The sequence below is a fragment of the Ciconia boyciana genome, chromosome 1, assembly GCF_034638445.1.
Source record: "Ciconia boyciana chromosome 1, ASM3463844v1, whole genome shotgun sequence".
Classification (NCBI taxonomy): Eukaryota; Metazoa; Chordata; class Aves; order Ciconiiformes; family Ciconiidae; genus Ciconia; species Ciconia boyciana.
Genome location: NC_132934.1, coordinates 187734839 through 187756855, shown reverse-complemented (window position 1 = coordinate 187756855; position 22017 = coordinate 187734839). Strand labels below are relative to the sequence as shown.

The 22017-nt window shown below is 47.7% G+C and overlaps 2 protein-coding genes and 2 non-coding genes across 5 annotated transcripts in view; 3 read left to right on the top strand and 1 right to left on the bottom strand.

Annotated features, from left to right (window-relative positions):
* The first annotated feature begins 4972 nt into the window (after positions 1-4972).
* On the top strand, positions 4973-9329 carry TPT1 (tumor protein, translationally-controlled 1). The gene is made up of 6 exons (XM_072850184.1): positions 4973-5131; positions 5508-5581; positions 6024-6214; positions 6944-7049; positions 7532-7648; positions 9098-9329. Exons 1-6 carry the CDS (start codon positions 5104-5106, stop codon positions 9098-9100), a joined length of 519 nt encoding a protein of 172 aa, XP_072706285.1. The 5' UTR covers positions 4973-5103; the 3' UTR covers positions 9101-9329.
* Positions 8903-9032, top strand: LOC140646739 (small nucleolar RNA SNORA31). The gene has a single exon (XR_012040544.1). It is a non-coding gene; the product is annotated as a small nucleolar RNA SNORA31 (small nucleolar RNA).
* Positions 9330-10075: 746 nt separating the features above from the next.
* On the top strand, positions 10076-10211 carry LOC140646740 (small nucleolar RNA SNORA31). Its single transcript, XR_012040545.1, has one exon. It is a non-coding gene; the product is annotated as a small nucleolar RNA SNORA31 (small nucleolar RNA).
* A 9053-nt stretch (positions 10212-19264) lies between these two features.
* Positions 19265-22017, bottom strand: part of GTF2F2 (general transcription factor IIF subunit 2) — a 92408-nt gene continuing 89655 nt past the window's right edge. For both annotated transcript variants that reach the window (XM_072850183.1, XM_072850182.1), the window contains one exon: positions 19265-20155. In XM_072850183.1, the coding sequence (XP_072706284.1) occupies positions 20036-20155 (120 nt within the window). In that variant the 3' untranslated portion in view covers positions 19265-20035. The remainder of the gene's footprint in view (positions 20156-22017) is intronic.

The following is a 22017-nucleotide window of genomic DNA, read 5'->3' as shown; positions in this document are numbered from 1 at the left end:
AGAATAAGGCAGCACTTCCCCCATACACCCTCTCAGCTTCTAGCAGCGTGTGGCTCAGAGCTTGCCTGAACCTCGTGTTGCATCTTTGCATTTAAAAGCCTTTGATGGATTTTCCTGTAGTAAATTTGACTGCTCATTGACCTACTGGCCTTGTCCAAGTGCATTCTAGCAATTCAGACCATTTGTCCAATGTGTCAAGATAATTTTTTAATTCTAATCTCAATCTCCAATATGCTTGTGGTCCTTCCCAACCTAATGTTGTCTGCAACTTTAATGAATGCACCCTCTGTTCCAGCATTCAGCACAGTAGTGAAGCACTGAATGGCAGCAGACCCAAGACAGGAGTAGGCCTTTCTACCATAGCTCTTTTAGTCACATGGATATGTTGTCCCAAAAAAATCAGAGTTCTTTTACCCAGTGTGTGAAACGCCAATACACACACAGAGCAGAGGTCTTTTGTTGCATATTTGCGCAGATATGGATGCCTGTCTCAAGACAGCACACCAAGCTTTCAAATTAACAGTTATTTATACACAAAGCATTAACATATTCAACTTTCTAATACATATGCGGTATTCTTCTATTTAAATGTTTGGTTAAAATCTCTTCGCCCAGCATGTAAATTAGTACGCATGCTTAGTCATTCTTCTTCACCTTCATCATTTGAGTCGGTGATATAATTGGGGTAGGTGGTCTGTGAGTTGGTGGTCGCAATCTCCCTCTGCTGGAATTACCTTTCGCCTAGCTTCCTACCTTTTTGGCAGATCTAAGCAGTTCTTCAAGGTTTACTAACTAGGCTAGTAATACATCAGTTAACCTTCTGCTTTCGACAGCCACATCCTGCTTATTAGACAAAGGTAAATTGTCTAAGTTCCTATGGAGGTAGGGTAGGGCTCTACAATGGATTTCTATAGCAGCATCAACATTTTATGCGAATTGTATACTTACATTTGATAATTACAACAGATGTTTATAAGGTTACTAAGCCTCAAACGTGGCTGCAGCTTTGGGCGGCACCTTGCTTCAAAGTTCTTATCTTGGCAATTCCAGTCCTGCTTTTCCTGAAAACGCACTAGTTGCAGTGCAGCCTGACACCCTCACACATCCCCACTGGCAGGGTTTTAGGTAAGCTGAGCTGATGCCTGTCGTGTCACAGGTCAAAAGGCTTTTCGTTGCTGTGCAGTGACCTCTCTGTCTGGTTGAAGAAGTGCAGCCAGCCATCAAGCAAAACAGAGCTGTGGGTGTACAGCCAAGGAAGACGCAGAGGATTTTCAGGGACCCAGCTGCAAGGGGAAGAATTGTAAATACTGTAAAGCTCAGGGTAACAACACCTACGTTTCTTCTGCGTGCAGGAGGGGGGGTTGTCGCTGAACTGAAGACCTTTCTTGTATTCTAAAAAGTGATGCCTTTGTCTGGGATATCTTCATCTATCTAATCCCATCTAACATTTTCTATTATTTGTGAATAGATCAGACCCAATGAGCTACACTGATGATCAAAGCTCAACTCTTTCAAGTACCAACCTTGGGATCTGGGATTCTTGCTTGGGATCTGGGTACACTGCTGACGTAGATCTAAATTACAAATTTTGGCTTGAGGTCCAAAAGGCTTCAAGGATTGCCAGGGACTGAAAGGCTGGCTATATTGCGTAACCTAAACACACCTGAAAGAGTCAAACTGATGGCCTGGTTTTCTGAGGTCAATTCCCAATTATTAAGAAGGTTTAGCACCTAGAGATCAAATCTTTATTGCCCTGAAACTCCCTGGGGAAAGAACTTGAACAAAACGAGTTAGAGCTACAGTTTCCATCTGGGTGGGTGGAATGAGGGGCTACAAAAGTCACAGCTCCTGTTTCAGTCCTAAATTCCAGCCAGATTTGTGGAGACACAAGCTGATCACGGGCTTGTCATGCACCCTCTCTCGCAATGCAAGAGCCTTCGTGCCAGGAGACATGCTGGGGAAGGGGGCACTGGGCACAGACGGCCCTGCCAGGCCTCTCTGCAGTGCCAGGTCTCGCTCAGTTGTTTAGTCTCCAATTTTACAGTTTCTCTCTACCAGGAGATGTATATATATATATACATATATTATATACAAATATATATATATATATATCTATATTTAGGACCCTCTCCCCTGCATCCAGCAAATGATGTAAAATATCACCACTACTATGTAACTTTCACAGCCTTTTACAAAGGTTAGAAGAACGCACTGGTGCCGTCCCTTAAGGTCATAGCCCAGCCTCACCTCTCCCTTCAGCCTAACCTCTCATTTATTTCCACTGATGCACCTGGCAAGAGACTTAGCTGCAGGCAGGATCTCCTCCCTTTTCATACAGCTCAACGGGAGTTGCCACGATGGGCTGAAAATGTACAGTTTACTTAGAGAAAGAATGGTGAAGTATCAGCTGTCATCTGCCATTTTAATCCAAGGGACAAACAATTAGTTGAGCACAGTCATATCCAGATGCTAATATTTGATGGAAGTGAGTAACACTGCAATAATTCATGACTAGCTGAGATGTGTCTTCCATGAGAAAGGCTTCTTGTGAGACTGCAGACACCCGCCTAGAAAATCCTCCTCAAATGATATTAAAAACCTCATCTATAAAAACACAGGACTTCCACCAGTCCTTGGGGATTTACACATCTCCAAAGATGAGGTGCACTGTCAGGAAAACCTGTCACATCATTTTAGATGTCAGTTGGCACCTAAAAAGACCCTGCTGTGGAGGGACCACCTTTTTAACCTACCACTCTGGAATGTATTAATCCCGGCTGGATGCGAGAGGTGCTTCAAGGGGCTACCTGCACAGAAAGCAGGCAAGGAACACTAAGGTTTTCTTCAAATGACGCTGGTTTCGGGGCGGGGGGGGAGAAAAAGCATTTTCTAATCTAGTTCATCACAAAGGATCAGCACATGACATGATTATCTGTTTACATGGCATCACAGGAAATTTTCAGCGCTGGTACCTTGGCGAAGTGCTTCTTGCAAAGCCTACACCAATTAAAATACCACTAACTTAGTCCTGGGATTTATTCAGGATTGTCTGAGTTTAAATCAGTTTTAAAAGCAACTCAAGTTAAAAAGATGCAAAACCTTGTCATGTCAATGCTCCTAGTCTCATTTGAAGCTTTTTCAACTTGATACTGATTTAGCTTAACTCCACATCAAGTTGGTGTTCACACAGGAGCTTTGACCTATTTAACCGACGCCTTTTTAAATAATATCTCACATTTCACAGCTCCAACTCTGAATATAGACCTACAGGCAAAGCAACCTGAAGGTCCATCTACCTTAGCAGTTGTGCCAAAGGGTTTCTACCCTGACCCCAGTAAACTGAGTCAACCGCTGAATTTGTAAGAGGTTTCAATACTACTACAGAAATATTCATTTTTCTAGAACAATCTCTTCAAAATAAAACCAAATTGAAGCACACCTACTAACTGGATGTTTTTAGCTGCATATTACACTACGGAGAAGGAGCCAAATGTTCCCATCACTCAACCCACTGCTGAAGATGTAAGTTGCTCTTTTTCTACTGCGGTTTGTAAAAAGAGGGGCTGTCTTTTATCAGGCCAGCTGCCACTGAGAAAAAATGGATAAGCTTTTGGGCAGAAGCCCCTTCTTCAGGTCTGAAATAGCAGCAGTAGTCTTGAAGGTGAAAAACAGCAGAGAACAACTTATAAATTTAATTCGATTACGTAAGCAGCTAGACCATATGAAAAAAAAAAGAGCACTGATATCTGGAGCAAAGGAAGGGATCGCAGGGGAGGAAGAGACAAAACTCGAGCTCCTCTGGTGCACACAAAGAAAGCAATGAGTAATTTACTGCCTGAGAAGGGTGAGGGACAGGGATTTGTATCCTGTGCCCCGGTGTCTCTGTCAAGCCCGGGATCATTAGCAGCGTTAAGCATTTTAGGTCCCGTGATGTCTTTTGAAGGTGTTGTGTCAATGTCCCCTAAGAATCAGGGTTCAAGGGAGGTCTACATTTATTTCAACTGTGACAGGCTGCTGCAGAAAAGCATGTGCAAGAGGGAAAAAAGAGGCCTAGGTATTACTGTCCTTCTGCCTTTCATCTCGACCCTGACTGCTGGGCTTAATCTCACTTATCTGTGGAAAAAGATGAAAAATATACGTGCCCCAACCAGTCCTTTCGCAAGCACAGAAGTGGTGTCTCTGAACATACCCAACTCAACTTATCTCAGGGAGTAATAACAGGAAGAGTCTAACAGCTTAATTATTTCTCCATTTTAAAAATATCATTTATTTGGAGAAGGCACAGCACTCAGTGCAGTGAATACATGTGACGGCCCGTACGAGGTGTCAGGAGCTCCTCAGCAGGCAGCGAGCACAGCCCACATTGCAGTAGTCATTACAGATGATGGAGATCATAGCGAGCCACCCTGTAGGTGCGAAGGCGGCAGCTGGAGGCGGTCAGGGCAGCCGATACACACGTCATCAGGTTCTTAATGGAGGGAGAGCAGCAAATGACGTCCTGGCACCCCCGACCGCGGGGGAGACCCGCGGCATCGCTTCCTCGAGGTGCCTGGGGAAGGCTCGGAGCGTTCCTCCTTGAAAACTGAGCTGGTGCCAGAGCTGACGAGTAAGATTCATGCCCAGGTCAGGGAAAAAAACAGCAAGAGGAAGGCGGCTACAGCCGCTGGGCAAATCTGCCAGTCAAAGCACAGCGACCCACCGTCCTCACCCCCTGCCCTCGGCTGAGGGCAAAGAGGTCTGACCTTCGACCGCTGCTGCCCCTGCCTCGTCAGCACAGGCATACGGCCGCCCTCCCGCCGGCTCGGCTGTGCCGCCGTGTGCGGGGAGGCGGTGTGGGCTGCGGCAGCCTCCCCCCTCACAGCCGGCCGCTCCAACGGCCTGGAAGCGGCGCCCGCCGCCGCCGCCCGCCAACCGCCCGACGGCCGCGCGGGGGCGCCGCGCGGGGCGGGGGCGGGGGGAGGAGGGCGGGGGGAGGGCGCGCGTGCGCGATGACGCGCCGGGACGTGCCCGCTATATGAGCTCCGGCAGGCGCTGACTCGGCCCTTTCCGCCTCGCTCCCGCCCGCTCTCGGGTCGCTGCGCAGAGACCCGCGCCGCCGCCGCCATGATCATCTACCGGGACTGCATCAGCCGTAAGGGCGGCGGCGCCGCACGGGGGAGGGGGCCGGGGCCGGGAGGGCCGGCCGGTCGGTCGCTCGCTCGGTCGGGGGAAGCGGCCGGCCGCCGCTTGGGCCCGGCCGCTGGGCCTGGCGGTACCGCGCATGTGCAGTACGGGCGGCCGCGGCGGGGGGGACGGGAGGGTGCCGGGACCGGGGCGGGGGGGCACGGACCGCCCGGGCCAGGCCGCGGTGCCCGGGTTGGAGCGCCGGGCCTGGCGGCGACGCGAAGGCGGAGCGGAGCGTGGCCCGGAAGGGCGGTGAGGGGAAGGTGGCTGAGGCCCGGCGCGGGGAGGCGGGCGGCGGAGGCTGACGCGGCGGCGCCCGCCTGTGTGTGTCTGTCCCCCCGCAGAGGACGAGATGTTCTCGGACATCTACAAGATCCGGGAGGTGGCGAACGGCCTGTGCCTGGAAGTGGAGGGGAAGGTGAGTGGCCCACCCGCCCCGAGGGAGGGTGGGGGGAAGCAGGCCTCGCTGCGGTGACTCAAGGCCTGGCCGTTGCGTGGAGCCGGGCCGGTGGCGGAGGCAGGGTTTGGGGAGAGGGGGCTGGCTTTCCTGCGAGGGGCCCGAGAGGGGAAGACCCACCACAGACTGGTGCCGGTGGCCGGGGCAGAGCTGGCTGCTGCCGCAAGTGGTGTGTGAGAGGGCCCGGGGCGGCCAAGCTGCAATGCCGGCGGTGTAACGAAGCTTTGGTCAGGCACCGGGAGAGGAGCCTGGCTTAAGAAATCTGTGCTCGGGCTGCAGTCAGATTCCTTGCACTTAACTGTGGCTCTGAAGTCATGCCCTGCTGTCAGGTCATAGATGTGTAAGAGCGGTAGCATTAAGATTTTTGCAGAGCCGTTAAGTTTTTTGATGTCTCTAAATCTAGATGGTCACCAGGACAGAGGGTCAAATTGATGACTCTCTAATTGGTGGCAATGCCTCTGCTGAAGGTCCTGAGGGAGATGGAACAGAAGCCACGGTCATAACTGGTGTTGATATAGTAATAAACCACCACCTTCAGGAAACCAGCTTTACAAAAGAATCCTACAAGAAGTACATCAAGGACTACATGAAAGCGTAAGTGTCAGTAGGCTTTTTCTTTAAATGAGATTGCAAAATTGTTAGGTCGTTGAGATTTTAAAAAGTGTTGAACTTTGTTCCTAGTAGGTGTTAGTTCTGATACAGGTGCCAAACTGGCTGTGAACTTCAATAATGTCTTAATACTTGGCAAAACTGGAACTCTAAAGAATTGATACTGGAATATCTAAGTTTGTCTTGGCTGAGGTAGAGGACCTGATCATGTGCTTTGGATATTATTTGTAACCTTGCTGTTTTCCTTCTGATTGCTGTATGCCAGACCTTCATGGGGAAGGAGGTAGGGTGGTGAAGAAAGCTTCAGGAAGCTTTTCTAACTTGACAATTTAAATGTCCAAATACAATGTGTCTGAATGGCACTTTTTGCTAATTCAAGGTATAATCTATGTTGCTCAGTGTTTATTGGGTTAACATTAAAGGTGAAAACACTTTCTCTGTGATATTGATGGACAGTACTCTCTGCTGTGGAAATGGATTGCTAATTTTTGTCTACCACTAGACTAGAAGTAAAATGAGCTTCATATGAGTGGCAGGCACTGTTCTGCTAATTCGCTAGCAAAACTAAGTTAAAATTTGGGGGCTTTGAGAGGGAGCGGGCAAAAAGCAGTAAAATCAAACAGTTTGACTGCCAGTAACTTTCTGCTCTGACACGATGCTGCACAGTTAAGTTATTAGGCTAGAACATGTTTTCAGAGCTTTTTTCCCTTCCAGAATCAAAGCCAGACTTGAGGAACACAAGCCAGAGAGAGTAAAGCCTTTCATGACAGGGGCTGCAGAACAAATCAAACACATCCTCGCTAACTTCAAAAACTACCAGGTAATGAAACTTGTGTCTCCTTACAGCAGTATTGCAGTGATACAAGCTGCAATTGGTTCATCTGCTGAACGAGCTCGTGGAGAGTTTTGAGGGCTCCTGTTGTGAGGACATCTAGCTTACTCTGAGAGTATTAGGGGCTCTGAGAGTCAGGGAGGAGAAACAGTGAAAGACTCTTAAGTATTTAGGGATCTCACTTCAGCTTGCAACACTTGTAGTTAACTACATTTGTAGTTATCACCATTTAGGAACTGTGGTGTTAAAGACTTGAAAGATAGGTCAGTTTGGCCCCTGCTGTGTCTTACTCTGCTGTTCATAGCAGTGTGGTAATGTGGTACTAAAATGGACAAGTTGCAGAAAGCAAAATCCCTGCAGCTGGTCACGGAGGCCTTTAAACTGAACTAGTAGGTATTACAGCTTTCTTGTGTAAAAGGCACTTTCCCCTGGTAGCTCATTAAATGTCTCAGTACCGCTTTTCTCTGAAGTTCTTTGTAGGAGAGAACATGAATCCAGATGGTATGGTGGCTCTTCTGGATTTCCGTGAGGACGGTGTGACCCCATATATGATTTTCTTTAAGGACGGCTTAGAAATTGAGAAATGTGTAAGTACTGACCTGAACTGGATGAATGTGCCTAACTACATGATTAGCTCTTTCAATGCATCACTTGTTCTGTTGAATCCCTGTTAAAGTTGAACAGTAACTGGCAGTCTAACAACTTAAAGTTCATCTAAGTATGGCCTAATTGCTGCTTCATATTGTACGAAGTGGCTGAAACTTCCCTTGTATACTATTGAATCATACTCAAAGGGGATGTAGTTTCACTGCAGTGATTCATTGTGACTTAATGGCTAAGAAATGCAGAAGGAATTGGCTTGGTGAGATGTGTGTAATTGGTAATGGTTTTAAACTATTAGATTAAAGACAATGGCCTCTGAAATGGAGCATTTCTACTTTGGATCCCTCTTCTGGGGATTAATTCTGAAGTACCTTACATGATCACATTTCATCTTTCACTTAATCTGATGCCCTTGTTTTGTTATGCAAGAACCATCTGTTTAAATATTGCCCTAAATTGGGAACATAGTTATACTTGACTGACTACTTAACTTTATTCTATCTGGAATCTCCAGTTGCCTGAGCTCAGGCAGCTCCTGTGGTCTGCTTTCTCTTTAGTTACTCTGGGTTGGAATGTGGTTGCAAAGAAACAGTATTTGGATCCAACAGTTACATTTTTTTTTACTTATTCTGAGAGCTGTGGAAGTCACTGCAGACTAGCAGTGTGGGATCACCAATTGCTTTGCCCAGTCATTGTGGACTTATGAAGCCTGTTTATAGCCAGCTAAATTTATCTGTAAAGCCTCTTACAGTCTTTCTGGTATGCAAGTCATGTAAAGATGAACCAACTTCCAATGTGGAGCAGTAGCCCAACTAGAGAGACTTTTTATTGGCCCAGACACACCACCTCCTGCAGCTTGGCTGCAGGGTGGTGTCTGTCCTGGACCCTAGAACAGGCAGTCATCTGGAAGGTACCTCCTCTGAGCAGAAGCTTGTGTGCTTCTCCCCTCCTTGGGCAGACTTTTTGGATGTGTAATTCAGGTAACCCCATCTACTTCAAGATGGGGTAAAAGAATAGTAGCGAGGTGTTCCAGCGGACAAAATACTGTTCCAGCTTCTTGGTATAGCTCTTGTAAGAGACAGCCTGTACAGTGTAAGCTTTAGTACTTGTTTAGGACATGCTCTTATCTGAGAGGAAATCTGAAACTTGGTATGTAAAGCAAAAAGGGTGTGAATCAGTATTTTGTCTGGCTTGCTCAGCAGCTGATGCCAGTTGCTCTGTATGATTGTAGAAATGCTCAGCATCCTCTGATAGACCATGAGCACTTGTCCTGTTGCTCTCTGGTTTGCACTAAGATGCAAAAATAACTTCCTTGCGCTTTCTGCCTGCCTGACTGTGGCAGCTCAGATTGAATTAGGGAATACACAAATGATATACAGAAACTTACTCTGACTGTCATGACCTTGAACTAACGCTTGCTATTCTTATTTCAGTAACAAATCAAACAGTATGGTTTTGGATCACCTGTCTTCATAGCTGGCTGCTGTTTCTTCTTCATCGGCACAACACCAGGAATTGGCAATGTCTTAACAACTGGACTGATGTCATCTTGAGCTTTATTCACTTATTTTGACCTTGATTTGGAGTGGAGGCATTGTTTTAAAAAAAGAAAAAACCCAAACATCTGTCATGTAGATTGTCTAAAATAAAAATCATTTAAACCCACTCTAGGTGGTGCCTTTTGGTCTAGTGTGTTCCTTAGGGTGACTTGCAGGAGAGGTTGCAGCAAGATTTGGTCCAAGGATGTCCAAGGATTTGGTACTGTCAGTAGTGTAGCCTGGTCCTAGTGCACTACAACTTGACTGTTTCCAGACAGACTTCACATAGTTTCTGCCTGTGGCATTGGAGTGCAAGAGCAGGCTGAGGGAATAAGGCAAAGCTCAAGAAATGTCATCGTAGTGGAGTGGACCTTCTTCATCTTTCATGATTGCACAGACACTTCTATCTCTGGAAGATACCAAAATTAATAAAAAACCCCAACAGAATGGAATATGTGCTACTTGAGCCAAGTGCTGGCTGAGCTTCTTTGTCAGACAAGGATACTTGACTCAGTCCTCAGTTGTAGTATGACTTCAGGATTAAGGTAGGAGGATGGATGGAGCACTAGTCTAACACCAGCACTCTGTCTGAGCCCAGGTAGTGGGGACATTGTGGGGAGAAGGGTGAAATTACTAGGTTTTCTGACACAGCCTGGCTGTGGCACTAGCTCCTCTGTGTTTGACAGCTATTTGGGAGCAGATTAACTAGAACTCAAGTCCCAGGATTTGGGGGGTTTCTGTACTTGCCTTCTTTGGGAGAGAAATGTTGGAATGGCCTAGTGCTATCCTAGGCTTATCGCAAAGCAGGTGCATGTCTGGGCCTGAGACTTACCTAAGTATAACTTCTGCTCCTGCTGTGCTCCTTGTTAGGAAATGCATCTGTTTGACAGACCTGGAGCAAACAGCCATTGCTTCTCTGGTTCTTGCTGAGATGCAACAGTAACAGGTTCCTTGCGCTTTCTACCTGCCTGATGTTGTGGCAGCCTGGATTGAATAAAGGAATACACCTTCACAGAGCCTCGGCTGGGGCAAGGGGGTTTATGTTGCTGCTGACAATGTGATTGTGTGCCTGACTGGGGATGTTGCCTTGGACTGCAAGTCATTAAGCGTTACAGGTATAGGAAGTTAAGGTGCCTGAAAGGGGAGGGCATGACCCACTTGCGAGCTGTTGATCTGCGTGGCCTTGGGCCTCCACTTCAGCAGTTTTGGCATCTTGGCTGTCTTGTGTCAGGTTTTGGCCCCTTGTGCTGGAGGGCTGAGGTGGAGGTAGGTTTCTGCAGGGGTGAGATAGATGTGGGGTGGGAGGAGTGAGATACTGCCTGTGGGAGTGGGGTGTGCCCTAGTTATCTCAGAGGTTCCTGTCTGGTTTAAACACATCCTATTTTAACTCTGTGGGAACTTCATTTACATACCTTTTTTTTTTTAGCTTTTCCAAGAAAGTGTCTTGGGTCAGCTGCGCTTCTGGCTGAGGTACAATTTTGGTGTAACCTGAGCAATGTAAATTAATGCTCCTCTGCCTTCACCCAATGGGCTGAAAGGCAGGTTCAAAGCCTAAATAAAATCGCTGTGAGCCAGCTCTTGCTTTCCTTGCAGAGGATTTGTTTAATGGGGCCATGTGAGGATGCTATCTTACCCTTCCTGTTGCATCTTTGTTAAAAACTGAGAGCCTTAATGTGAGGGGAGAGTAAGCACTTGCTTAGTTTGAGACTTTTGCTTCTCAGTGGGGTAAGTTTAGTGTGGGCAGGGCAGTGCTTTGCATGGCCATGCAGCCCCTGGTCTGGCTGTGCAACCCCCAATACTCCTGGCTTCTGCTTCCAGTGAGTCCAAGTGTTTAAAACTGAGCAGAGCTGGGATGTGGGAGTGAAAACAGCTCTTGCCTGTGCCTGGCTGCTTGGCTAGTTATGCTGAGGCTGGGAACCCTGGGCACAAGCCTGGAGCAAATTGCTGTGTGGCAGCTGCTTAGAAATGATGAGGTGCTGCTTTGAAAAGCAGGTGCTGAAAAGCATGATGAGCACAGCCTTGCTGTTGGGTTGAATGGCTCATGGCAAATTGCGTGCCATCCTGTCTGTACTCCAGGCTAATTGTGATATTTAATTGGTGTGTGCAAACATGCCTAACTACTGGTGAGTTACATGCTCCTATCAGTCTCATATGCTTTTCTGCATGGCAGAGCCTCTGATGGGAAGTCTCCCTTCAGCCTGTTGTAGGAAAGTGTCAGTTCAAAGGCTCTTGAGATGCAGGATTTTGTTCTGTTTGTCTCCAGCGAGCTGCAAGAGAAGTGGTTTTGCTGCTGGCTGCACTGTGCTTTCCAAAAATGCATTGCTGCCTCCAGTTTCTCAGGGAAAAGGGCAAGTCTTGCTGCTCGGTGGTGTGAAGCCTGCCAGGCACCAGGGAGGAGAGGTTAAACCACACTTGATGGCGGGGAAGGACCGTGGCCGTGACAAGCAGCAGTCTCAGCCATGCTGCTGTGGTAGCTGCCTGCAGTGGAGGCAGGGTGAGGGAAAGTTGGGATCCAGCTCCTTGCGTTGGGAGTTGCTACATGCTGTTAAGTGGGAGGTCTGTGGCTGGTAAATGCACTTGTCAACAGTCTGTGACTCAACTCTTGAGTTGAAAATGAAGTCAGTGTATTTCCTCGTAACCTGATTCCTCCTCTTCTGGCCTCTCTTCATTTCAAGCAGCTGTTTTCTGGGGCTGAAAAGCTAAAGTGATTTGAGAAGGCAAGGCTTCATGCTGCTGTAATGCTACAGCTTTGGAGTTACTAAATTGATAAAAATCCCCCATCATAACAGATTATGGTGCTGCTTAAACACAGCCTGAACTGAAGGACAGCTTTAAAACCTATCACCATCTTGTTTTAAAACATGTACTTATCAGGCTTGTATCTCACATTCCTGGGAAGATATTTTCCATGGCTGGAAGGGCTGTGCAGCTGGGAAGGATCCAAATAGCTTTTCCACTGAGTCTTACAGAGTGGGTTAAGTGGCTGGGTAGAAACCTTTCCTCTGCTGGCTCAGGTCTCAGCCCCATGCAGAGCCAGGAGGCTGCTCCTGCACTCACCATGAGCTGTCTGCTGGCAGGGGAAGGAAGGCTGATTGCTTATAAAGAGGGGAAAAAAACCTCCTCCCTTTTTAGTTTTGTCCTTTTGTGGTTAAGGGAGTGACGTCTTGGGGCTGGAGGAACCAGCTACTGTGCTGGGCATGTGTCTCATGGTCCCCTTGGCCTTTCACCCTCCCACCCCACCGCTCCCCCTCAATGCCTGCTCTGTGTCTTGCAGTTTTGCTGCCCCAGCTGGGTCTTGCCCTATCTACAAATCCACTCTTTTTTGCCCTCTCAAAGCATCCCCGCAGTGTCTCCTGCCCACAGCCTGTGTACAGGGGTTCAGCCGAGCACTGGCAAAAAATCCCACCTCCCACAGGCTGGTGACCGTGCTGTTAACATCCGAACGCTGCCGCAGCAGCTTGTTGCTCCTTGACTGCCTGCTTTGAGGAGAAAGGGTGCAGGCTCGGGGATGTTCATGCAGTGGAGGGAACATCTGGTGTGCTGGGAGAGCTGCTGGTGGGGCCATGGGGAGCTGGATACCCCATTGCCCCCTCTTAGGCACCCAGCTGAGCCAGCCCAGCTCCATCCCTTGGCTTTGTCCACTCAGCATGGTCAGGGGGTGGGTGCCAGAGCCCGGGTGGGCAAATGGTCCTGGAGCCTTGTGCAGCCCTCAGCTTCAGCACAAGGAGGGAGAACCTGCAGAGGGAAAATTTTAAGTGAATGGAGGTAGGGAACAGAGTTGGGTTTGTTTTAGTAAGGAGGGACTTACCATAAGGTTAGGACATGGTTGTTGTCAGAGAAGCAAAATTAGATTTTTATTTTTTTTAAAAAGATGTAGAAAAAAAAATAAAACAGCTGCAACTTGCTTCCTTCCCTTAGCAAGTCTCTTACTGTTGAGCTGGCTCAGGCTAGCCCGCTGCAGTCCTGGCAGTGTTTTCAGCAATAGCTAACTAGGGAGGATGCTTTTATTAAACAGCAATAGTATCTGAATCAAGATACCGCTGCTTTCTTGCATCCTGCTGCTGGCTTGGAGCACGTAAGACGCCTCCCTCCGCTCCCATGGACCTCTGGCTGCGTTTCAGCTCTGCAGCCGCTCCCCCAGGATGCGTCTGCTGTTGTAAACTGGGATGTTTCACCCTGCACCAGCCGGCAAGTAAATCTTCATGTCGCTGCTAGCCCACAGCAGGAGAGCAGCAGTTAAACAGTGTTCATTTAGCTCGGAGATAAATGTCTTGGTAGGAGGAAAAAAAAATCTAGCCAAGCCTGAAAGTCTTTGCCGTAAACAGCCCAAAATCCATTGCCAGGAGTGCAACCGTGCTGGTTTGTGGTCCCTGCACCTTGTGGCTGGCTTTTGGTTGAAGCCGCAGCTGGAAGCTGATGTGCAAAGATCACAGCCAAGTGGCTGTGGCCAGGGCTAGGGGCCTGGGGGAGCTTTTTTTGGTGCCGGCAAATGCTGGTAACCCTGTAAGTAAGTGTGTTATGCAGGAGCATGGCAGAATGTTGTTGAGGATGTGTATAGCTGCTGGGTGTTTTGAGCCATTAGAGCTGCATTCATCACCTTCCACTTCTGGGAGAAAGGAGCCAAAACACCCTTAAACTGATGCTAGGAGGCCTTTTTAAACTATTTTGGTGCATGATACTAACCTCGACAAGGAGACAGGGCCTGAGCACGGTAAGAAAAATGATGAGCAATCGTTTCTCCACAGCCCTCTTGTTATCCTGGGAGCCAATGGCTTGGATTCACCTCCCCATCTGCGACCAGCAGCAGTGGGAGGAAGCACTACTGGCATTTTAGAAATCAGCCCTTTTTCCTCCCATTCTCAGCAAGGTGTGGGCACACCAGCAGCCTTGCCAAAGCAATGCAGCTCTTTGATTTTTATAGGGAATGTCCAAAAAATTCAGTGTCCAAAGAGTATTTAAGTATTATCTTCCCAAATTCTTTGTAATAGAGTAGTTGAGAAAAGGCCATGTAAAGCTGGCTGCTCCCTCCCTGTTCACTGTGGATGCTCAGCTAGCAAAACCCCACTGTTGCTACTGGAATAGTCTGGTTCAAGGGCTGAGGTTCATCTCCTCTGCCTACAGCTGTGCCTGCACCTGAGCTGGGCACCCTTGGCCCCTTCAGTCGAGGCAGGGAGGGATGATTTCTCTGCTTCCTGCAGCCATAGAACTGCCTGCAGCTGCTGGCGCTTAGTAAAGCTGCCCATAAAAAGGCATTTAAGGGGGCTGGCACAGCCCTTCACCCATCAGCTTCAGCTGCCCTGGCCCAGCGGCTGCCTCCTGGCAGCACATGCCATCCAGTTCACCTGTCGTGGTGGGGCTAAGAGTGCTTTGACCCCCATAAACCCACCTGATTTTTAAGCTGAACGGGCAAGACAGCAGCTGCCCACAAGTAGAAGGATTTCATGTTCATGGCCACTTCACTTACTGGGGTCCAGGCAGCTTTGGGAAGGACATGCAGGAGGAAGATCTTGTGGCTGGGTGTGCTTGGGCTGGTGGACCCTGCAGGGACACAGCCCTCGCTGCTTGCAGCCGCTGCCATCACTGGAGTATAAATAGCCTCTTCCCAGGGCTGGGCTTGGCTGGGCGGTGGAGGGAGGCTTTTCAGGAATCCACACTGGGTTTTATGTAAGCCTCTCTGGGAAAAAAATAACTTAAATTAGATGTGTGAAGCCCAGGGCGGTCAGTCTCATTTCCCTCCCCCAGTGCTATCAACCCTCCCACCACAGACTGGTGGGTGGAGGCACAGACCCAGGCAGCTGAGGAAGGACTCTCCATTGTTTCCTTCCTCGCTTTTAATGTAGACTTTGCCCTTGCCTGTTCCTCTGGTCCTCTGTACTTGGTTATCTATCTGTCTCACAGCTGCTGAAAGCATTCCCTGCCTCCTGGAGGTGCTCAGGTCCCTGTGGAAATCCCACTCTCAAGAATGAGCTTCAGAGGTAAAAAAACTAGTTAATGGCGTAGAGGTGGAAAGAAACAGTCATTCCCTTCCTTTCAAGATTGAAAGCCAAATACTGCAGTTTCCCCCTTCTCCCATTTATTTGCCTATAATTGCAAACATGCCAGCTGCAAGAGCCCAAACCCCCTTGTGACACCATCAGGAGCAGAAAGCCCCCCCCCCAGCTGGCTGCACTCCTCCAAGGGACACATTTTGGCTGAGGTACTCCTAAGAACAGTACGACCAGTACCAAGCAGCTCCTTGCGCTGAGATTTGCTGAGCTGGGAAGGAGAACAGGGTTGCTGCAAGTTCAGCTGCTGGTGCTCGAGTCTTGCTCATCACACAAGCCCTAGGTTTGGGTCGCTGAAGCGATGCTCAATGGCATCCATGTTCATTGACCCCTCTGGCTTATGGGTGCCCTGTGCTCCCCATCCAAAGATATTTACTGATTGCCTATTCCAAAATGTGATGAAGTCCAAAATTTTTGCATTTGATGAGAGCCAAAGGTGGAAGAGTTTGACCTGCTTGAGCCAGGCAAGAGATGTGACACCTTAAGACACCTGCTGTAGCACCGAGTGCTGAGCTTTTCTGGAAAGGGCCTTTTTTGATCTTTTCTGTTGGAGCTTGTCATCCTTGTGCAAATAATTAAACACTCCCAGAGAAAGGCTGACCCCCACAGCCTGGTAGTCACCCACAGTCTTGGTTAGGAGAGCCAAGAAAGAGTCCCCCAGTCCAGCCACCAGTATGAGAAATGGGCCAGGTTGTACCCAGCCACAGCTCTTTGAAAAGCTCAAGAAGCAGAGCTATCTTCCAGGTGAGCCTGGAGCAGCAGCTCAGCTCTGATACTGCATTAGCGAGAAAAACGATTTGTTAGGAGTCAATAAATATGGTGATTAATGAAAAATGCCATCCTGGAGACAGGGACATGTGAACGTGGGTGGTGACACACGCAGGAGGTACGTTCAGCTGGAGCCGACTCCAAGCAGCTGGTGAAGACAATACGTAGCTGACTCAAAGCATGGCCGACTTTTAGGGAGCATCCACTGGGATCAAAGCCAGCTAGTGAGCACCGATCCCACTAGGAGCTCTGTGTCAAAGATGTGGTGTTGGCAGCAGAGGTCTTGCAGCCACGTCACTTTTTGCGAGTCCGCAGCTAATATTCATGCTTGGTACCTTCTGCTCCCATTCCTCGTGCAGTCCTGCCTGTCCCACCACCTGTGGAGGAGGCAGGCAGATGTTTAGAGCTGTGAGCTGGCAGGGAGGGAAGCAGGGCAGCACTGGGACCAGCCTGTCCCATGCTGGGTTCAAATCCACCCCCCTTCCCCACGTAGCAGTGGCAGCCTCCGGGCTTGCACCTTCTCACCCATTCCTAGCCCATTGGCACGGGGATGTCGCACCTTCTCACCCATTTCTAGCCCATTGGCACGGGCGTGTCTCTACTGGGGCAGCTGCATCACTGCTGCCTTGCATCAGCTCAGGCCCATGCCTGTACTAACTGGGCTTACAGAGGATAAAATTTCTGATGACTCAAAGAACTGGTCACTCGGGAGAAGTAATGCTAGAGAGCAGACGTGCTTTTAATCTCATTCAATGGCATTTAGCACATTGATACTTCGGCTCATGCCTATGGGACCCATTCATGGACCAATGTTTTGACCACTGATAGTCAAGAACATCTGCACGAGCAGAGTTCAGCAGCGAGCAGAGACAGCAGCACATGGGAAGACCAGCAGGGAATCGGTGTTCATCACTGCTGTGAGTTCAGAGTTTAAATTAATCCAAATGTGGGGGCCGGGGAATCAGACTTGAATGCCTACGAGCCTCCTCCTTCTCTCTTTCGGCAGATGGCAATCCTGCTAACAGCACTTGCGTAAGGTCCCCCTGCAGAACAAGCAGAGCGGAGCTGGAGAGTTTTTGCTGGTTATTGCGTGCTGGATGCCAGTGAGGTTCCCCCAAATGCTAAATGCTTATTGCAGGCTCACATGAAGTTAGACCGGTCCTGCAGTACCTTGAGTTATTGCAGAAGGGAGAACATGGGGCCCGTAGCAGCGTGTCTACCCTGCTGCTTCTGTCCCTAGGGTAGTTTGTGCTGCAAGACCCCGTGGCTTGGCTGCAGGCTGGACGATGACCTGCAAACAGCACCTAACTACTCCATCTTTACTATGCATTCCCACCAGGCAGGAGGCAGCAGAGTCCTTGAATGCGCAGCACCGGTCCCGGTGTCAGCACAGGAGAGCATCTTTCATCCTCTTGGTCAGCACCCCTGCGGGCTCGTCGTACCCTTCTCTCACGCCACATGGATTTTGTGGCTGCTCTTGGGGCTAAAATTCCAGTTGCACACTAACAAGCTAGAAAGCCTTCAAAATCATGCAGGAGGCAGGAAAAAAAATGCTTCATGAGCTGCCTGGCTTCTAGACTGTCCACTAGATGTCTTGTCTTAGTTTATCCTGGAGTAATGTTTCCCAGTTGTTTTTGAAATAAGAGTTTCCTCATTGTCCAGTTCCCCTTTTACCTTGAAAACTGGCACCGCTCCAGAGAAGACTGCAAGCGAAACAGGGCACCTTGGCTTAACCTTTGTGCTTCTCGTTGGCTGACAACTCCACTGCTCATTTACTTCTAGCACTCTCCATGTTTTTAATGATGCCTATAAAAATATTTTTTTTTGTAAAAAACATAAACCCCATAAAAAATGGCATGCTCTGTACACTTTCCATTACTTGTAAGTAGAGCCACTTTACCCTGTCCAAAGGCACTCTGCAGATCAATAAAATACCTACTTAGATCTTCTGACATTTCACGCTGACTGATTATGTCCCTCTCAACTGAAGACAAACAGTGAAGCAGTAAACTCACATAAAACCAAAAATACAAGCAGATCCAAAATACTTTCCTGCTAAGCTAATCCTGCTGAGGATCCCACTAAAGGTAACCTTTTCTTTCTGAAATGGCATGGTCATTTTTACCTGTGGCACTGAATTACAACACTACTAAATCAGGATTGCCCTGCGTGGTTTTAGAAGATCATGTGAGGAGCAACACAAGGGAGAAGCTGACCTAGACTTTCCAGGTACCTTAGCTGCTCAAACTATCCAGAACACAAACCCAACAGAGGAACCCAGCCCGTGAAAAGCAAGAGTTCTCATCCTACATGGTTGTGAATGCAAGTCTCCGGAGGACTCGAACAGCACGAGGAGGACAGCAATGTGTGCAGGCTCTGGCTATTGCTGGGGAGCACATCATGTACCATAGCAAGACGTGAAGGCTGACTTCCTGGGTTCCTCTTGGCATCCTCAGATATCCCCCGTAGCCATTAGCAAGCTGGGTCCTGCTCGTAGAGCCTGAGGAGACAGGAGTGAACGGCAGTATTTATGAAAGCACACGGACATCGCTGGAACGTAATCTGCTCTTCAAAAACTCTCAGCAGTCCACCTCCTATAGTCCACCTCCTAGGAATTGGACACTTCATGCCACAAGAAGCTGAGCACCAGCAGGAAGCATATCTGTAGAGAGATACCTACACAAACAATTATAGAAACAATGAATTGAGCAAAATTAAAATGTGTGACATGCAGAAGGGGTCAGAGTTGGTTTAGAAACCTCTGAAGACATTTGACCCCACTCCGAACCTTTCATTGCTTCCAAGTGGACCAATAACGGAATGTTTGCTTTTCACGCAGACCTATTCTTTTATTAGTGTGTGCAGAAGTGATGCACACATACAAAGGACCCGAGGGGATGTGAAAATTGTGCTATAAAACCTCACCTTCTGCTTCATTTACAGGTATACTAATGAGGTTTTTTCCACTCTGTTTTCTTTGCTCTTTTTTTAACATAAAAGCTTTGAGAATATAATTAAATAGTCCCATCCCATCTCCCTCCCAATAAGGATGCTGAATAGACAACCCTTGCAATGTGCACTTAAAAACTGGGGAACAGAGACACGGATACATTAAGCAATCTTCCCCAAAACACACAGAAACCCAGTGGCAAAGCCAGCAATAAAAACATTTTGAAGGTTTGAAAAAACCTTCATACCTATGCTATGTAAATCACAACATGTGTTCAGTCAATAATGTAGAACGTTGCATGGTACAAATTACAATAACGCTTTTATTGATATGCTTAAACATAAAACAAAGGTAACATCATAAAAAACAAACAAAAGATAAATCTATTCCTTGATGTACCTAATAGACAGACATTTCATTTTTTTTTTCCAGTAATCACCTGGAGGGGATTGTCATCTTCCCACTGATCTGTGTATCCAACAGCCTTTGCTTTACGGGTTTTTAACTGTGTTGATATGTCCCCATGGAGTCTAAGGACTGTGATGAGCACCACGGTTGTGGCTGGTTTTCCTGAAGTCTGATCCCAAAAGGAGCATCATGTCCATTCCATCCAAACACTGCACAAAGGGTTATATACCTTTGCAGCCTTCCAGACGAAGCCCTGACAGATCCCAGCAGAAGTGAGGGTATTAACCTGGTTCTACTGGAATGCAAACCCACAAAGTTACAGGTTCCTCTAGGACATGTTTTCCTTCAAAGTCATTGAGGCTTGGAAAAGCCACAAAGCTACCAAGAAAAAGTAAGGTCAGAACTCAAAAGATTTTAATAAAGATAAATCTAATACAAGTTTATTCTGTAAATATTTTTTTCCTGTCAAAGACAAAACACTTATAGAAACATACAAGAAATATTCCTTGGAAAAAAAATGAAGCTACAGAAAATTACAAACTATCAGCTGCTTTAATTTAACTTGAACCTTGCAGAATTGCGCTGTGCTCAGTCCTGTCTGTAAACCCACTGCAGTTCCCTCAGTGCAATCACTAATTCTCTCTTGCTTCGTAAACGCTTTTGTTAATCACTCTTGTCTTCCCCTTGGTAGTGTCTGTATTCTGGCTTCAGCTCCCATGTGTTTTTGTGGGTCCCCTTCACGTTGTAGATGCCTATTTCTCTTAAAATTTCTTTCAAGTATATCTGAAAGAAGACAAAAATTCAGATTATACAGGCAGACAATTACCACAGTTCCTACAAGACATCTCATAATCTGTTCAATCACATCAACTCAGTTCATAAAAATGACCTGGCGGACAGCAAGGTTGGCTGATCAGCACTAACTTGTGCGATAACAACTCTGTGATAGACTTCAGCCCCCAGGCACCAACAGGGAGTAGAGTGGCCTGGGTGTAACGCCCGGCACAAGCCCCAGGGATGCAGCAGGGAGCACCCGAGCCCCAGGGGTGACGACTCCCGGGCACTCCCTGCGCAGCCCTGCCAGGGTGCAGAGAGGCAGGTACTAGCTAGATGGATGCTCCATGGGCTGCCAAAATGAAGCTCCCAGCACCTCTGGGAAGGCGATGCTGAGGTTACTGCAGACCTACAGCAGTAGCACCCACCTACATATGAGCTAGCGGAGATGCTCCACAGCTCCTGTTTCAAGACAGGGCACATGCAAAATCAAAAGGCTGAGATATGCCCTACGTACCCTGAGTATCAGATGCACAGCTGGTCTAAAAATCTGTGTGTTTACGTTTCTCACATGACTGCGGAGACGTGGGGACACAGGCAGGCTTTCTGCCCTGGGAGCTTGCTGCCACCACAGACAGCGAGCCATGTGGGTGGCCGCTGTGCACGAGGGGCTCCCCGGGGTGGTGGGACACAGCCACCGTGCGGGTCTGTACATCACCGTTCTCTCACACATCTTCCTCCTGCTGGAATTTCTCCACCTGAGCTAAAAGCTCTTGGCTTTTTGTCTTGCTTGGGCTGGGATTATCTTGACTCCCTGCCTTATTCAGACCCCATCAAAGCCCTGAGCTGTTGGTTTTCATGCCATTTTGCAAAGCTTTAAGCATTTTATTATGGCCTTATTTTTAGCGGAGAGCTGAGTAGGTGCCAGAGAATTTTCCAATACATTCAAATATTAAGGCTAGGAAGAGAAATTAAAAAAAAAACAAGCAAAGCTATGATACCAGTAGTATAACCTTTGACACAAGACAGCTCACTAATATCACCCCCCTTTACTCTTTTAATAAACCCCAGCAATTAGTTTCATTTTTTAAAGAGCTGTTTGCCTGCTTGTTTGTTTAAATATTAATCGGGACTGACTTGAGTGGATTGCCATGGCAACCACAGACCACAGTTTAAGAATCCCCACATTAAATTCATACTTGCTTTAGTTTGAGCAATTTAATCCTGAGTGCATATATTGAACTGGAGTTACTGGAACCCTTGCATTTTCTGTGTCTACAGTTCCACCAAGCGCAAATATCAACATACACCAACTCATTAAAAAAAGCAAATATTAGTTGATGACAGGAAAAAAAGAAAGGCCAGTTGCCCAGTCTCTTCCTTACACTCTTCCCATTTTTTGCTAAATGGAAGAGTTGGGAAATAAATGAAAAGTATGTTCTCAGTCAGTAAAAAAAGTCTCTTTTACAGAAACCGATCATTACTCTCTCTCCAGGTACAAACAAAAAATTTCCAAAGCAAAAAATCCAGATCCCACACTAATGACAATACTTCATTTGGACTCATGTAGCAAAATTATTCTTAAAAACCTCTCTCAAAGCAATGAGGGGTGTTTGTCCAACAAGTAAGAAAGATGACCGTAACGGACTGCATATACAAACTAGTTTCTTAGGGTCTTTTTTTCGAGCAGAGCGGCTGCGTGCAGCAGTGAGCGGGGAGTTAATTTTGCACTGCGGGGATGGCTCGTCAGTCGTCGAGGGTGCACGATGCAAACCCCAGCAGGTGGCAGCAGGAGATCAATATACATCTCTTAGCACACCTTTCCACATCCCAGCTATTGCAGAGATGCTGTCATTATTTGAGAGTCAGGT